Raw genomic sequence first — 19,208 nt, forward strand, 5'->3', positions numbered from 1 at the left:
AACTAAAAAAAAAAAATGAATATTAAAAAAATTCTCTCTCTCTCTCTTTAAAAAAAAAAAAAAGAAAGAAAGAAAGGAGTTATGGAGTTATTCCCTATTCATTAAAGCCAGGGGAGGATTTCAGACAATGGTGTGGTATGATCTGATTTTCTTGTTCTTTTTTTTTATATTTTTAGTTGTTGATGGACCTTTATTTTATATATTTATATGTGGTGCTGAGAATCAAACCCAGTGCCTCACACATGCTATACAAGCACTCTACCGCTGAGCTACAGCCCAGCCCCTGATTTTCTTTCTTTTTAATATTTTTTTTAGTTGTAGATGGACATAATACCTTTATTTTATTTATTTGTATGTGGTGCTGGGGATCGAACCCAATGCCTCATATATTCTAGGCAAGTGATCCACCACTGAGCCACAACCCCAGCCCCCTGATTTTCATTTTTTTGAAGACCCTTTTTGTTGTTTTTGAACAAATGAAAGAGATTTAAGAGAGGAAATTGGGAGACTGGTTAGTGGACTTAATAAGCAAGTAAGATGAGGATGGCTTGGACCTGTGGAAATCATGGAAAATATCAAATGTAGGATAAGTTTTGAAGGTAAAAGAATAATGTAGATATAAAATACCTCAGGTAAAAGAGGTGAACTTGCTGGTAAGGTGACATGGGGCAGATAGAAAGTGGATGACCTATTTTTATCCTAAATCTTGTGATAATATTTGACATTTTAAATTGTTCTAATTACAGTGGTGGTTAAAACAATAAACATGCCCCTCCAGAAAACAACAGAGAACCACAGATCTCCTCATTTTAGTACACAGTGTTTTAATCTTATAAATCAATTAGGGACTCATTGATGTACCACAGTATATTGAAAAGATCTTTTGTGTATATCACCATGGCCAGATTGAGTTCCTACAGGGTCATGATCATATTAATTTCTGTAATTTTTTCTGTAGATCCACATTTTATTTGGAATATTTACAGAAACTGAGGAGGACAAGGAATGAACTATGGTTATCTCTGTTTATTCTCCTTGACTTAGTTCTGTAAACTGAAGAATATTTTCAAGGATTATGGGAGTTTTCAAGTTAAAACTTTAAATATCTCTAATCCTTTGGTGGTTTTTAACTTTAGAAACAGATCTGAGTTAACTGATAGAAAGAACTTAATTGCTTTTTTAGAGCAATTAATCACCTTCATTGATTCTAACATATAACTAGATGTAAATCTAGTCTTTTGTTCAGGAAATGTATTGAGTTGGATTAAATACTATCTCCATTGTTGTCTATGGAGGTTCTGGTGCTTCTCTGGACTCCTCCCAAACATCTGGTCTGACCTACGCTGTATGTAGTTCCCCTTGCTGAGTATTCATACATGTCCCTCAGCTACCTGGGCTCTCAGTCTCCCTTGGATGCCTTACTGGATCAGTCTTTCTGATGTTGAAATAGTCTGTTAAAGATAAGTTTATTTGCCTTGCAGCTTAATTGGTTATTGATTGCTTATTCCCCATGGAGAATAACGGTATGTGGTATTATAAAGACTTTCTTTTAATATGATTATTTTTTCAGGAGCCACCCTTTGGGTATACCTAATATTCTTTGGCATATAAGAGTCATCTTTTAAGGTTTTGTTTTAATCTTAAATCTTTTGAGAGATCTTTGTAATGTTTTGGTTCTTTTTTAGCTTTTGTTTTTTGCTTGCTAAGTTAGACATCAGGACATATATTTTCAAGTCCTTGAACATACAGTGTAACAGTGAATTAGAGCATGGTCTCTGGTGTTAGACTGCCAAATTTGAATCACAGCAGTATGATTATGGACAGGTCTTTTGATCTCTTGGGACTCTGTTTTCTCATTTATGAAGTGGGAATAATAAAAGTACCTGTTTCATAAGATTGTTATGGGAATTAAATGAGTTCATATACATAAAATAATTAGAACAGTGCCTTAGCACCTAATTATTGTTAAGTTCTGGTGTTTTCATTAAAGTGAAATTGGTCAACATGGTTGAAGATAAAGGCTCAATCTGATGTTTGCGGCACAGGGAGAAGGCAGTAGTAGTTGAACTAATAATTACGGATCACCCATTATGTACATCTGGTACTGTGCTAGGTTCTCTGAATCTCCATTAATTTTATCACAGTTTTTCAACCCAGGAAAGGAAACTGAGATTCATCGAGATAAAGAAATTTGCCCAAGGCATTATAAACACACAGATAGTTATAATATAAATAAACACAAATGCAACTTAAAACATAAAAAGAAGGTGCTAATGGGAGTTAAAAGAAGCAAGAGAACATATCCAATTAGGGTGCTTCAATTTCTTTGTCTGTTAAATGGAGATGATATATAATATCTATCTCATAGACTTTTTTGGTAAGGTTTACATAAGATGATGCACTTGAGGGCTGGGGTTGTGGCTCAGTGGAAGAGCACTTGCCTTGCACACATGAGGCCCTGGGTTTGATCTTCAGCACCACATAAAAATAAATAAATAAAAATAAAGATATTGTGTCCATCTACAGCTTAAAAAAATGTTAAAAAGAAAAAAAGATGATGCACTTTAAACTATGCCTGGACTAATAATAATGCTGCTTCTACTAGCTAACATTATTGCTTTCCTTCATTTTCTATAATCCACAGATTACTGTTCTAATAAGAATATACTACTTCCGGCTGGGGTTGTGGCTCAGCAGTAGAGCACCTGCCTAGCACATGAGAGGCCCTGGGTTTGATCCTCAGCACCACATAAAAATAAATAAATTAAATAAAGATATTGTGTCCAACTACAACTAAAAAATAAATATTAAAAAAATAAAAAATAGGGCTGGTTTTGTGGCTCAGTGACAGAGCACTTGCCTGGCACGTGTGAGGCACTGAGTTTGATCCTCAGCACTACATATAAATAAATAAAAAATAAAGGGTACATCAACAACTAAAAAATATTTTTAAATAATAATAATAAACAGAAATATACTACTACTTTCCCTAGTTACTTAAAATGTTTCATATTTTTTACTTTGAAAGTATAAATTGTTACTGTATAAAATTGGAAAAAAATACACAAAAGCATAAAGAAAAGAAATACCATCAACTATATGACTATCAATGGCAACTTAGGAACTTTCATTTGACAAGGATTTTGACAATTATTTTAAAACTCAAAGTGAGCAAATTATATATTTTAAATTTTTATTGCATCAGGTTTAGAAGAAATTAACAGGTTGTTTTTCAACTTTCAAAGAAAGTTGTCTGAAATCATTACACATAACATAACTTTAAAAGGTGTTATTGGACAAGCCAGGCACATTGGTATACACTTGTAGCCTCAGCAACTTAGCAAGACTTTGTTTCAAAATAGCAAATAAAAAGGGGATGTAGATTAGTGGTAGAGTGCCCTTGGGTTCAATACCCAGTACTACCAAAAAAAGAAAAGCTATTATGTTCCAGTTTATATGTAGCTTGTCAATATGGTTTATTTATATATACCACCAGCTGAAAATACAAACCAGATGCTGCTTGAGTCTTACCCTTTTCTTCCAAAGTTACTACATTTCAAATATACAGTTAAAGGTACCTTGATACTAAGATACTAACATTTACTTAAATGTCCTATCATGCAGCTCTTCTTCAGATGTGAGAAAAGAACCCGATGTGCCGATATTCTTTCCAAATGCCTTGCTGGCAGAGAGCATGAACATGTGCTTACAGACCGGGCCAACAGAGGGTGCCAATACCAATACTGAAATGTCTGAGAAACCAAAAATTGAGCAAGTAATGCAACCTTTGTCTCATCAGCCATCAGATAACCAGAACATCTACCAGGATTTATTGGTAAGAACATGGGGAGCATTTCATCTTTTGTGAGATGGTTTTTAATACAGGTAATATTAATTAAACTTTCCCTAGATTTAAACTAATAGGGAATTTGAAATAAAAATATTTTTACCTAATATCATGTATTTCTTTTAGCTTTTTATAAATTATGATAACTTAAATGTAAATATGCCAGTTATCAGATACTCAGCAAAAAAAAAAAAGCTTATTTTTTAAATGTAAGTGTAAGTATTGATATTGTGCTAAATTCATACTAAAGTTAGTAACAACAACAACAAAAAAGCAAAGAGTTTGTAAAAAGCTTGAAAATTGAAAAGTTAGTGGAGTATTTACGGTAATACTTATTGACTTCAGGTAAGCAGATATTTATTCAATTTTTAGCTTAGTCTAAGAAAGGGGATTAAGAAAAGTGGATATATAAAGATAATTACGAGAACATAGGAGAAATAACAATACAAGAACACAAGCAACCACTCTATGACAAGTTGAAAAGTGGTGTAAAGCAAAAGGAGCACTGAATCAGTAGGGATAGCTTTAGTTGGAGTACCTCATTTTCTTAGAAAACTTAGAACATGAACTGGGACGTAAGATGACCCTGCCTATTACTTCGATCCAAAATTTTTGACCTAGGAACATTTGATTTCTCTATTTATAATTGACAGCTAATTAAACATACTTCACTAGGACTCCATGTATTCATCAGTGAACACATATTTTTTATTTGCCTGCTAGGTCCTAGATTGGTGTTAACCCTGTATGCTCAGAGAATGAAATATGCTTTAATGCCAAGAAAGCAGAGATAGTATCACAGGGCATTTTCATTTTTAGAAAGTGAAAAAAAAAAAAAAGTAATTCTGAAAATAACATAAAAGTTTAATTTACAACCCTAAACATATTGATTACTATTTTGTAAATGAAAGCATGGTTTAAAACTTGTTTATACAGAATTTATTATAGATCCTTAAAAACACTTGGAATATTACTCAATATATTTTTAAAATGTTGGTTTAAAAAATGAATATTTTGTTTTTCAAACAGAACAACTATTCTCTTTCCCGTACAGACTGACAAATAATGAAGGTGGACTTCTTTTGTAAAAACCCCCCTAATACTTGCAGATATACTAGATATTTTATAGAATTTGATAAGATAATGTAAATTTGCCTTCCCCTGGCCTTCCTTGTGGTATTATTTAGGATCTTATCTAAGATTGTTAATAGTAATTTTTAAATATGTAATTTTTCTTTTTATCAGGGTCAAGTGAACCATCTATTAAGTAACTCCTCCAAAGAAACTGAACAGTCATCTACTAAAGCAGTACTTATCAGCCATGAATGTACCAGAACCCAAAATGTTTACCATACAAAGAAAAAAAAACACAGTTCAGGACTGGTGGACAAAGATTGTGTTCTGAATGCAACTCTTAAGCAACTAAGAAGCCTGGGAGTAAAAATTGATTCTCCCACTAAAGTGAAGAAAAATTCACATAAAGTGGATCAGGCCAGGTAACCTTTTAAAATTTGTTCTAAAAGATGAATAAATTTTAGGTATATTGTAGCAGTCTCATGGGAGAAGATATAAATTTGTACCTTAATTGATTCATCATTTGTTCAGGGCCAGCTTACCTAGAATGAATGAGATCATCTTTATATTTTAGGTTTTTTTCATTTTTAGGAGGAGAGGTTACATACATAACATATAACATCTGTTATATACATATATAAGAGATATGTATATACTTTGGAGAAGAGAAATGAGATTTATTGACAGAGTGTAAACGTTCTTCTGGAGGTGGCAAGGCAATATGCTAGCTAGTAGATGTATGGTTACATAGTTGTGTCATCTAAAAAGCAAAAACATTCCTTTTTCTAGGAGTGTATCCAACTTACATACCCTGTTCAGATCCCTTTTTATTAAAAATAACCTCAAAGTTGGGCATGGTGTTATATGCCTGTAATCCTAGTGACTTGGGTGACTGAAGCAGGAGAATCATAAGTTTTAAGACCAGTCTCAGCAATTTAGCGAGGACTTAAGCAACTTTGCAAGATCCTATCTCAAAATAAAAAAATTTTTAAAAAGGGCTTGGGGATGTTGCTCAGCACATACAGTCCCTGGTACCCCAAAAAATGAAATAAAATAATACCTGGAACAACTAAGAAAAAAATTTTTTTAAAAAGTTTATATGTGTATTTGTAAGGCTCTATCCAAAGACCAATTGATGATTTTATTTATTGCAAATGGAAATCTCTTCTACTATGAGCAATTTAATTTTCTGAGCTACTTACCAAAGCTTGTACTGTCAAATCATCAGATGTGTTTTGTGATTCATTTTACTTTACATTGAATATTAGCTGTTTAGGGTTAATGGTTGAAAATTAAATGACACAGCAATACTGAATAACTTTTACATTTAGAGCCTTGTATTTGTTCTTAAAACCATGACTGATGTACATATTTAAGAAAATCAGAGATTGAGGATGTAGCTCAGTGGGAGAGCAATTAATTGTCTGGTATGCCCAAGGCCCTGGGTTTGATCTTTGGCACCAGAGTAAGTGAACAAACAAATTTTTCCAAATTTAGGAAAATCAATTTGTATTCCACTTTCAGTCTGTAAATCATGAATTTTACTTTCTAGGTTATCGTATTTATCCCTTGAATGGGCAGATAGGTCATGGAAACTTAAATGTCCGAGTAGTCAGATAAAAAGCACCATGCACTTAAAGCTGAAATCTTTTGTTACTTTCATATTCAGGAACGCATTTAGATGAAACTCTATTACTCAAAATGATGACTTATTATTTTGTGTCTTTCAGTGTGTTGGCATGCATCAGCCCAGAAGCAGTGATCTCTGGATTAAACTACATGTCTTTTGCTAATGTTGGCATGAGTGGTTTAAGCCCCACTGGTGTGGATTTGAGCATGGAGGCAAATGCTATAGCGCTGAAATATTTAAATGAAAATCAGCTGTCACAACTGTCTCTCACTCGATCAAACCAAAATAATTGTGACTCATCTTTTAGCCTTCTACATATTAATACAGACAAAAACACAGTGGGACTTAGCTTAATTTCACCAAGCAACATGTCATTTGCAACCAAAAAATACTTGAAGAGATATGGACTCATACAAAGCAGTGATAATAGTGGAGATGAAGAGGATCCTCCTACCTCTGCAGATAGTATGAGTTCAAATTCATTGAATCAAACCCCTACTTCCATAGCTGCACAAGTTGGTCATCAGAAAGAACCTTTGAGGAATACCTATGAAACAACTAATTGCTATAACTGTGAATCCATGGACACTAACACAGATGTACCAGTATTGAGAAATATCACAAATGAAGTTGTGCAGCCTAAAGTAACTCAGCAATTGAAGGAAAACCCAGCTTTCTTATTAAAGAACCTCAGGCCTGGTCCTGCAGTAAACCTCCGGCCTGGAAAAGCCGAGTTTACTCAACATCCTGAGAAAGAAAATGAAAGGGATGTCCCAATTTTTCCTGAAAGTTTACAACCTTCTGAAACTTTAAAGCAAATGAATAGCATGAACTCAGTAGGTACCTTTTTAGATGTAAAACGTCTCAGACAGTTGCCAAAATTATTTTAAACCTTTAACTCTTTCTTTTCTGATACAAGAACTGGTATCTTCTGAAGGTACTTGGAGAAACCAGAGCCTTTGAGTAGTTTTGGATTCCTAATCACTGTAGGAGACAATCTCTTTATTGGTAACAGCTGATTACAAAGAGCTGAACAAATGACTTGATTGTCTGTGAGATAACAGGCTAATGAGGAGGCCAGATTCTTATTCAGCATCACTGAAACCTTTTAAAAAAGAAAAAACTCCTAACAGTTATTTCAACAAATTTAGATAAATAGATGCTCTTCAACTCTCTCAACTGCTGTTTTATGTTGTGTGTTTTAAAAAGTCCATTTTCCTAGCATGTTGCATTTAGGCATCTACCCAGTATCAGTAAAAAACCATAAACTTACCCTAACCCTGGCTGAATTAGCAAAATCAGCCCTTCTTGAGTTTAAGGGGAAAGTTACTTTTTAAAATATTTTAAGATATTTCATATAAGGTATGTATTTCCTCTTAAGTATATTAGTTAAACTCTGCAAGTAAAACTTGAGATCTGGTGGGTTGATGTTCAACATACAGCATTAGTTATTATTAAATAAGAAAAGTATTGGGTATGAGTGTGTTTTATAAACTTTGTGATTTTTTTCAAATGTCTTAATATTTTTAAATACAACAATAAAAATGTCTAAATTGACTGTTTTCCTTTGTCTTCTGCTATAGTTTTTCCTTTCCCACTTTTGTTTTTCAACTCCTGCAAGATACAAAAATTATACAGAGGCCAAATGCACACATGCAATCCAAGTGACTTCGGAGGTGAGGTGGGATTATCACAAGTTCCAGGTCAGCTTCAGCAACTCAGTGAGACCCTGTCTCAAGTTTTTTAAAAAATTAGTCAAGTCATGCTGGATTCAATCCCTAGTATAAATAAATAAATAAAAATCACAGAATTCAGGAGTACCCTTTACTAGTGTCCCCCATGATAACATCTTACAGAATCATAGTAAACTATCAAAACCAAGAAATTGACAATTGGTTCATTATTAATAAATAAACCTCAGACCTTTTGAATCTCCTTTTTTGTTTTGTGGGGTAGGGGGCTGGTAATCAAACTCAGGACTTCAAGCATGCAACTATTTCTACCCTTTTGAAACATACTCCACCTCCAGCCTTTATCCTTCATCTGTTTTACTAGAATTTTATAATTTTAAGAATGTCCTATAAACAGAATCATAGTGTATAATATTTTGAAATTAGCTGTTTTCACTCAGCATAATGTCTTGAGATCCATCCAAGTGTTATCAGTAATTATTGCCAACTTCCACCTGTTTAAAAATTAAGTTTTAAATTGTTATTTCTGAATATAAATGAGAAAGCCCTCACTCATTTCATAGATAATAAACCTTATTGAACTTAAGATGTGATTGCTTTATATTAAAGTTTGATATGTAAACTGAAAGAAATAGACTTTGGATCTCTAAATTTCCAATCCAACTAAATCCAGGGATGCTCTACTACTGAGCTACATCCCTAGCCCTTTTATTTTGAGACAGGGTCTTGCTGAATTGCTGAGCTGGCTTCTAACTTGCAATGCTCTTATCCTGGCCTTCCAAGGCACTGGAATTTCAGATGTATGCCACCATGCCTGGCCAGCTCTGGCTTTCTGGGACAATAGCATGGTAAAACAATTTAAAGTTTGCAAGCCCATATATAGTAACATGGTAATTCCCCACTGGAACCAGGTACTAGTTAGTGGATCTTTCTCTACATTGTTGTTTTTTCAAGTTAAAATTACGATTCATAAAAGGTAATGTCTTTCCCTTTGGTTTCATGTGCATCATTCAGAGCTTTAATCATTTGAATAGTAGCAAAAAAAAATCCACTTGCATGTTTCTTTGGAGTAAATTTAAGTAATATCACTTTCAGATGTGCTTTGTTTTAACTTTAGCACTCAGTATTTCATCCAAGAAGTGAATGTGGGAACCATTTGTTTTGCACACTATTGAAAAAACAGTGTTACTGAATTAACAGCCTTATCATTTGTCTTACCTTTATTTCTGGGAACCCTGTAATTTTTATACTACATAAGAAGCTCTCACTGTACAACACAAACTGAGCCTGAGACTTAGGCAAAATTCAGTTTGATCACTTATTACCACATCTAACTTAAGACCTCTGATAAAATATTTAACCAGTTTTGGAGACTGAATTTAGACTGCAGATTAATCCAACAAAACACATCTTTTATTGTACATGCCAAGAAAAGAGATGATCAAAAAAGGCTACTCTAAGAAGAGTGTTTGCTATGGAAAATTAACTGCTGTGATGGTCTTTAGGTATCTTTTGAAAACCCATCAGTACTGGGAAAATTGGATTAAAAACTGAGGTATACTTCTCAAGTGATGTTTCTCTGCATTTCTGTCATCCAGTCCTGCAGCATCATAAGGTACATGAGTGCTTCTTCAAATGAAATAGGAAAACGATTGAGCTTCTCTTACCCAACTTCTGAGAAATAAACCCATTAGTCTGGTTTTGGCCAGTTGTCAACCTACCCCTTCCGCACTTCAGATGTCCCTTACTCTTCTGGTCAATTGAAATTAACAATACTCCATGTTAATGTGCTGTTCCTTCCCTTGCCCTGTGCTAAGCCCCCACATAAGTGAATGTAAACATTAGATAAGCCTTGTGAAGGCTCTGGACCTTCTAGGGGAAAGTTGCAACAGTTATGAGAGTGTAGAATAAAAAGCCAATTGTGTGATATTTTAAGAAGCCTCAACAGAGTAATTGTGACAGCTTCCATCTTTTTAGAGGTTTATATGTGCTCACAAGGGCACTGTGCAGATCATTCCATGTGCAGTAGTTAATTTAAGCTTCCTGGCTGACCACAGCTGGTAACATCTCCTTAAGGATAAGGGAATACCCTAGGGGAAAGAACTTACCCAAGTAGATTGACTCAAGCTCATGTATAACTCCAGAACCCAAGAGTCTCTGAAGCCCCAAGTATTCAGGAAGAACTTTCTGCAAGAAATGGATCTGGAGCTGAATGAATGATTTCAAATACTATAGACAGTGTTCTTCTTCATTCCTGCACAGTCCTATAAACTGCCTCACATTCTTTTCCTTCAGCAAGGAGCCTCTTGCCCCATAACCTCAAGACAAAACTAGTTATTTACTTCTATGTCCTGAAGGAGGTAACTGCAGCTCTTTTAATGATCAAGGGTTCACTTAAATGACTAATGGAAAGTTAGTACTGAGTCTGTACCATGAGGGCTCCTGGAAATTAGAGGAACAAAATCTGTTCTTTGCCCTTGTTTTCAAGGCATGGCTCACATGGGCAGAACTTTCTATAGCCTCCCAAATTAACTAAGAGGTCTTTCTACCTGTAATATAAATTTCACAGTAACATCTCGCATTTGCACTTTTCCAAGTGCTATCCCACATATTTTCTCATATAGTCCTAACAACAAAAACCCTACTGAAATATGTATGGCAGGCATAATTAACTCCTCTTTACAGATGATGAAACTGATACAATGTATAAACTGGGCCTAAGTCAGACAGTTGGAGTTAACCAGGCCACCAACCTACTGTTCATCCACAGCTTCTAGCCCAGTAGCAACCACTCCCTCCATCTTTCCTCTTCATTCTGGCACCTTTCTTATACCTCAGTAATATCACATTGATCTTGCTGGGCACTATGCTAAATGCTGAGCAAGACAACCTTACCTTCTGCTACTGAACCTAACGAGGGAGAAGCATGCAAACACTAGCAATAGTCAGATAAGTACTTGAAATAAAACTGCATAAGATGGAAGGCTATGGTAAGAGAAACGAGGAAAGTTATTCTGAGAACGTTCTGCAAGGATGGTGACTTTTTTTTTTTTTTTTTTTACAGAATCAGGAACAATAGGAAAAGGGGGAAGAATGGATATTTGTGATAGAGGGAGAAGGCTTGTGCAAAAGCATGGAGATGTGAATAGTTATAAGTGCTGGAGGAGGGGGCTTTGGACAGGGAGCCAATGATAGGAAAGAAAAGATACAAGTAAAAAAAAAAAAGAATAGCATTACCCTAGATTAAGTAGAGAAAAGTGATGGGAGGGGAGGGGAGGGGTTGGGGAGATAGGAAGGATAGTAGAATGAAATAGACATTATTATTACTGTGTGTATATATGTGAATGCATGACCAATGTGATTCTGCAACCTGTATACTCAGAAAAATGAGAAATTATATCCCATCTGATTCAAATGTATGATATGTCAAGGTCATTGTACTGTCATGTGTAACTAATTAAAACAAACAAACAAAAAAAAAGAAAACTCATGGACATTTCATCTCAAGATACCCCTTACTTTTTATATTTATGGAGGCTGTAGGCAACTGTTATCAACTGTTTTTCTTTACAAAGTTTTTGGTAAAATAGGGGAAAAATTTAAAAAATAAAAAATAGGATATAAATAAAGAAAATATAATAAAATGATAAAGGAAAAATAAAAAAGGGTTTCATTGTAAAAAAAAAAAAAAAAGAAAGAAAGAAAGATCACCAAATTAGGAGTCAGCAAAAACTGAGTTCCTATCATCACTCTCATCCAAACTCAGACACTGGGCAAATTATGGACTTTAGTTTTCCAGTTGTTGAAATTAAATGTTACCACTGTGATCTCTGACATGCTGTGACTGCATGAAATGATGTTTCCAGAAATAGGGCTGAACAGTAGTTTTAAAGACCAGAGAAAGGAAAGTCTTGCTACCAGAGAGAGAAAGCTTTGTATGTAGGCCCCGAGAAAGATCTTGAAGGATTTCTACAAGCAGAGGTGAGGAAAAGATTTTCCTACTTTTTAAATTATGTTTAACATACTTCATAATTGAAAAGGAAAAAGGGACTTCTGTTCTCTCTACTGAGAGACTGAGCAATCATTTCTGTTTGAAGGGATACTGGCATGGCTTTCTCCAGTTCTGAATTATACCTTCCCTGTTTTTAAGGAGCTCAAGTCTGAGTGAAAAGAAAAGAAAAGAAAAAAATCATAAAACATAACCCCCCCCCCTGAAAAGGTGCTTTAGTATTTGGAGGCATGGGGGATGCTCCCTATCTCTTCCTCCCCACTTCTGTAACCGGAACTGTCTGGGTCACAAAGAACATCCTCAGAGGAAATCCTGTTTTCCCACTTCCTGGTCGGGGGCTGAACTCCAGGAAAAGGATGGATTTTGTGTCCTGCTTCTTCATGGGAGGTCTGGGGCCTCCAGTGCAAGGGGCATTAATTGAAAACATAACAGAAAAGATGATATCAGGTATTCAGAGGTGTAAGAGCTGCAGGCCCCTCAGAAGACCACTTGGCCCTCATGGCACATGTGAGGACACAGGCCAAAGGAGAGAAGGGACTTGCTCCACTGCACAGAGCTGGGACTTAACTCAGGACTCCAGCCAGCCTCCCAGAGCGCACTATTGCCTGCCATGGAATCTGAGTCAGCAAGTTAGAAATGGAGCAATAAAACCCAGGCCCTCTCTGATCCCTGTACATACCACAGAGGAAAGGAAAGTCAGTCCACACATACCTACGCAGTTCCCAGCCTTCCTGCCTTGATTGGTATTGTTTCTTTGGCCTCCGAACTCTCCACAGGTTCAAAGCTCTTCAAAACCAAGCTTAAATGCTCCCTCCCCAACTCCTGCATTGTTTCCTCACCTGGAGCAAACCTTCTGGAATCTTCATGTGGAAGGGATATTTTTCCTCTTTGAAACTCCATAACCCAGGCTGGGGTTGTGGCTCAGCGGTACAGCGCTCGCCTAACATGCTCAAGGCCCTGAGTTCGATCCTCAACACCACATAAAAATAAATAAACAAAATAAATAAAAATAAACAAACAAAATTAAAAAAAAAAATTTTGTTTCTAACAAAAAGATAAATATTAAAAAAAAAGAAAAAGAAAGAAACTCCATAACCTTTTCTCCGGTCCTCTTCTTGACCTCCTGAAGAATTCAATACAGATTGTACGTTACTTATGTGTACCCAGGACTGGGAACTCCAAGGGCAGGAACCATGCACAGTCACAACCCCTTTATCCAATGAAAAGCAACATGAAAAAGGTCTGCTTCACCCTCCTGCTATGCTAGGGGCCTTGCACTAGACTCTGGGGAGCACAATGAAGAATGAAAAGACACCACCACACTCTGCCTTTACTGGTGTGCATTTAGTGCTCACTCCTATATGTGCAGAATTATATTCATCTATCACTGAGCAGAGTCCTACTCAGTACATCATTCAGACTTCACAGCCCTCCAAAGTACACAAGTATTCAGCTTCACATGCAGATATAGAAGTGCACAAAATTACAGAGAACTGGGACAAAAGCAGGCGAAAAGACTTGCAACAAGTAAAAGCGCCCTGGCTTAGGACAGTGGAATGAAGTTGAGTTTGGGGGGAAGATGATGAAATTATTTTTAGAGGCCAGAAACTGCTCGCTAGGGGGCCCATTCTGTTTGCTTGCTGCATTGTGGCTCCTAAGGAAAATACTATTTCATATATTCTCTCATCTAATTAGCATAACAACTCAATGTTATGATAATAAGTTACACACAACGGCTCTATGAGGTAGATATTATTATTGTTCCCAGTTTTATAGGGTAGAAAATAGAAGCAGGGATATTAAGTAAATTGCCCCAAGGTCCCACAGCCAATATAAGAAGCCAGGATTCAATCCCAGTCGTCTGGCTCCAGAGCCCATGCTCGTAACCTCAGCAGCAGGTCAGGATTATTCCTGGGATGCAATAGAGTCTCAGGTACGAAGGTGATTCCTACCCCTGCCCCCACCACTAGGTCACACAGGTAAAGTAAATGGTCAAGTCAGAAGTTGAACTCAGGACTGTTGAACTTCAGAGCCCACATAGGCTGCTTCTCCTTTTTCTCCTTCTCCTTCTTGTGGGTGGGGCAGAGAGACAGCTGAGGTAGGCATGTGCTTGGGTTCCCTAAAGCCCATGTCCTTCCTTGATAGGTGACATCAGGTCTTGGCCTTGGATGGAAGGCAGGGTGTACCACAGCTGAGTGGCTTCTGATGAGTGCTCCAGACTCCTGATCAGGCTCTGTAACTCTACTGGCTCTGCTTGTCATCCCCTTCCTGCCCAGTGCAGAGACTATCAGCGGAGATAGAGTCTACCTCTCACCTCCAGGGAAGGGCTGCCCCAGCGCCAGTAATCATGGAACCATTGATCTCTCCTCCCAGGTCATACAGGATGCACTTTCACACTTCTCTGTGGCTGGTTCTAGGACTCAGAGGGCTAGCTAATTCTACTTTCTCCAAGTCAAAGCCCAGGTTCTCTCTCAATTTCTCTCAGCAGCTCCATCTCTGTCCCTCCAATTTCTTCAACATACATCTGTGGTGCTCCTACTGCATCTGGGAATATGCTGGGGCAAATTCAAACCATAGACACGGTCCCTTTCTGGGAGGGTTTTGGCAGATAACGCAGACACTCAAGTGTGGGTCAGCACCATGTTGGGGGGATGCTTAAGGGATACAGGAGTTTCTGCTCTGCCCCAAATACATGGGCAACCAAACTCCTTGGCTCTCTCTGCTCCAGGACTTCACTTGGTCTTCACTCCTCTCCCTCCTGCCACCCAGTTCAGCAAGGCCCTATTCCCCCAAGATTCTGAGGAAGCAAGATAATGATGAGACTAACCTGGGAGAAACAAAACGTCCATCCATGTGCCACCAGAGGCCTGAGCGCATGCATGCAATTACATTCAATTCATTTTGATTCTCCTAGGCCTGTAGTGGGCTCCGAGTCCTCCCATATCCCCAGTAGGCAGCATGGGGCTCAGCGCTGCTGCTCAGAATGTGTTTGTTTAAAAAGGACCAGTAAGCAGGGGCTGTGTCCACTGAGCAAATGAGGAAACCAGGTTCTAGAGAGGATAAGGGACTGTCCTCCCTCTCAGGTTTTAGTACCAGAGTTGGAAAAAAAAAAACTCAGATTTGTTAACCTAGCACAGGGCATGCATTCCAAGGCAGGGAGCACAGATATTCATCTCTGATATCCAGGCACAGAGGATATTACCCGGCACAAACTAGATCCTTAATAAATGTGGAATAAAATGAATGGGTGAAGCTGGGTATGGTAAGCTGAGTATGCTTACCCCTGGTCTACACTCTCACCTCACCTAACCAGAGCCGCTTCACACAGCTATTGAGCCTCAGCCTCACTGAGCTTCTCGCAGTCTCCACATGGGCCCTCCACTCCCACCACTGGGCTTTTGCACTTGCTATATTGTTCTTTCTTACTATCTCCTCTTGCTACTCACAGTCTAAGGCAAATGATACCAGTTTCACAAAATCTTGTCTGTTCCTCCCCTCCGAAAATACACAGACACACACACACAGACACACCCACCACCTCTCTTGGACTCCAAAGCACTCTGCACACCCTTCTTTAGTAGAACAAATATTAAGCTGTACTGTGATTCTTTGCCTGTGCCTCTGTCTCCTCCATCTTGCTATCCCTAGGCCTGAATACAATGGGGCTTGGGATTGGGGGTGGGAGCAGAGGTTTATAATAAAAATTAATAACTTCTACATATTAAATATTGCTGGGCACTGTGCTAAGCTCTTTGAATGTGTCTCATAACCTTTCCAAAAACCCTGTGGTTTTTTTTAACCCCTATTTTAGATATGAGGAAACTGAGACAGAGAAATTGTTTGGGGGGGGGGTGCTGCTGGTGCTCCTCATGCTTTCTTCAACCGTGTTATGAGGCTTTGTCCTACACAGCAGGTCCTGGGCTGCACACCCAGGACCTGGGCCATGTGGAAGAGAGGCTATTTGCTCTCTCTTTTCCCAGTGACCCATAGCTACGTGGCAGAGTCCTCTTGGCCCAATGCCTGTGGGTCTCCTTAAAGATGCTTTGGAAAATCTCCCCCCACCCTTTCTATCCTCACTTTCATTTCCCGTTCTCCCCCACCCCACAGAGCCGACAACCAGCTGAGAGAAAGGTGACAAGGAGACCTGAAGGCTTGTTTCCGCAGGGTGCCTCTGCGGAACTGGAGTTCTCCCTGAGAGCCTGAACAGAAGGCAGAAAGGAAGAGGGAGGCAAAGATGAGAGATTACAGACAGAGACAGAGAGGCAGGGCCAGGGGCAGGAAAGAGGAGAAGATTCAGCACCAGAGAGAACTCGTTCAAACTTAAGATAGAGACAGCAGAGATGAGAGGCAGAGTGAAGAGATGATAAGAGATAAAAGGGTCCCCCACCTCATCCCTGGGACAGATAGGGAAACTGAGGGTCAGAGGAAGAAGGGACTCTACTTCCTGGAGGAAGTCCCTGTCACTCTTCTGAATACCATCAGTTTAGTTCCTTTCTTATTCCCAGCTCTTACCTCATGTCTCTTACCTCATGTCTGTGTGCCTGGCTCTGAGCAGCACGAGCAGACGGAAGGGGCAGATTCAGGGCATGTGAATCAGGAGAGAGAGAGAGAGAGAGAGAGAGAGAGGGAGGATGGGAGAGAAAGGTGTAAAGGTGTCAATGCAGGCTAAGGCAGGGCAGGCTGATCAGGGAAGTTTTCCTGGAGGAGGTGGGGTTGGAACAAGGCCACAAAGAAGGTTTGTAGGCAACTTTACTGAGACATGATTTATATATATATATATGTCATGTACCATATATATGTAATGCACTCATTTTAATGTTCAGTTTGCTGATTTTTTGTTTTAATGTGGTGCTGAGGATTGAACCCAGGGCCTTGCACATGCTAGGCGAATGCTCTACCGCTGAGCCACAACCCCAACCCCAAGTTTGCTGAGTTTTGACAAATGTATATTCTGCAGAATCACCATCACAATCAAGATAGAATATTTCCTTTGCCCAGAAAGTTCCCTTATGTCTCTTTGAAATCAATCCCCTCCACCATTGCCCCTGATCTGAACTCTGCCATTATAGATTCATGTTGCCTTTTCTAGAGTTTCATATAAATGGAATCAGACACTCTATATAATGACTTCTTTCACTGAGCATAATGTTTTTGAGATCATTCTGTATTTTTGAATGTATCAGTAATTTGTTTCATTTTTACTGCTGAGTAGTATTGCATGAATGTACCACAATTTGTTTATCCATTTACATGTTGATAAACGTTTGAAGTATCTCTAGGTTTTTGGTATTATGAATAGAGCTTCTGTGACAATTTATGTCCAAGTGTCCTTGTGGACACACATTTCTTAATCTTCTCAATAAGCGTATATATAAACTGTATGTATGTAAGGAACTACCAGAGTTCTCCAAGGCAGTTGAAAGATTTTTGCATTTCCTTCAACAGTGCATGAGAATTCCAGTTGATCTACATCCTCCTCAATTCTTAATATTGACTGTCTTTTAAATATTACCATTGTATCCGGGTATGATGGCGCATACATATAATCCCAGCAATTTAAGAGGCTGATGCAGGAGGTTTACAAGTTTGAGGCCAGCCTCAGCAACTTAGCAAGACCCTGTCTCAAAGCAAAACCAAAAACAGCTAGGGATGAAGCTCAGTGGCAGAACACCCTGGCTTCAATCCTTAGGATTAAAAAACAACATCAACAAAACAAAACAAAAACCCACAACCATTTTAATGGGTGTGTCATGATAGCTCATTGTGGTTTTAACAATTTGCATTTCTCTAATGTAACTCTGAGCATCTTTTCATGAAACTTTTGGCTATTTGTCTTTCTTTAAGGATCACAGGGTCTTCAGCCAGAATCTATCACGATACTATACAAAGAGTTCAAGATTTTGAAGTAGTTCACCCAAAGTAACAAACACTTCCTTATAGCCAACAGGAGTCGAGGAGACATTGGCCAAGCAGGCTTGGGTGTATACCAACTTAGTGACTCTAGGTAAATGAGTCTGTTTCTTTATCTTCAAAGGGGGATCATACCAGCAGCCCTGAGTCCAGAATTCCAAGTGTGAGAGTCATCTCTATGCTTCCAAAGCCCAGCAGGATCTGTGCGGGATCAGATGACAAAAGTAGAGCAGAATAGGTGCTCACCAGGTACAGTCCCCTTCAGGGCTCATGGGTTCCTTTTACTGTCTTGATGTGTACATGTGGGCCATGGCCCTACCTTAGTGACCATTAACAAGTATTTGTGAGCTAGAGAGTTAATGGCTGCACACATTTTGTGACTCTCTTCGCAGCTCTGAGAGGAAAACCATTGGCGCAGAGCTGTCTGAGCTCTCTGTTCCTGAGGACATACAAGTTGAGGTGGTATTCCTTTCACAAGTTGAGGATGCAGCTTTGGTCTTCTGGACACTTCTGAAAGAAGCATGAGCTGGAGAAAGGGAAAGAGCTCTGAAACATCAGAAAGCGTAGTGCTTTCTTTCTTCTTCTTTTTCTTTGGAGCAAGGGGATACTGGGGATTGAACTCAGGGGCACTCGACCACTGAGCCACATCCCAAGCCCTATTGTGTATTTTATTCAGAGACAATGTCTCACTGAGTTGCTTGCTGGCTTTGAACGCTTGATCTTCCTGTCTTAGCCTCCTGGGATGCTGGGATTACAGGCATGCACCACCTTGCCTGGCACATATTGCTTTCTTCATATCCTCAATTACCTTACTTTAGCCTTTGTTACACATGGGGTTGTACACTAGAGCAGTGTTTCTCAAATTTTGTGTGGATCAGGGATCACCTGGAATTCTGATTAAAAGCAGATTGCTAGCCAGGCACAGTGGCATATGCCTGTAATCCCAGTGATTTTGGAGGCTGAGGCAGGAGGATTACAAGTTCAAAGCCAGCCACAGCAACTTAGTGAGGCTGTAAGCAGTTTAGTGAGATCCTGTCTCGAAATTAA

At 38.4% G+C, this 19,208-nt stretch overlaps 1 protein-coding gene across 1 annotated transcript in view; it reads left to right on the forward strand.

Moving 5' to 3' along the window:
- Stil (STIL centriolar assembly protein) overlaps nucleotides 1-8,113 on the forward strand; it is a 49,471-nt gene extending 41,358 nt beyond the window's left edge. The window contains exons 15-17 of the mRNA XM_015485028.2: nucleotides 3,625-3,835; nucleotides 5,093-5,343; nucleotides 6,652-8,113. Of these exons, the coding sequence (XP_015340514.1) occupies nucleotides 3,625-3,835; nucleotides 5,093-5,343; nucleotides 6,652-7,441 (1,252 nt within the window). The 3' untranslated portion in view covers nucleotides 7,442-8,113. The remainder of the gene's footprint in view (nucleotides 1-3,624; nucleotides 3,836-5,092; nucleotides 5,344-6,651) is intronic.
- The last annotated feature ends 11,095 nt before the right edge of the window (nucleotides 8,114-19,208 follow it).

Source organism: Marmota marmota, unplaced genomic scaffold (genome assembly GCF_001458135.2).
Source record: "Marmota marmota marmota unplaced genomic scaffold, marMar, whole genome shotgun sequence".
NCBI lineage: Eukaryota > Metazoa > Chordata > Mammalia > Rodentia > Sciuridae > Marmota > Marmota marmota.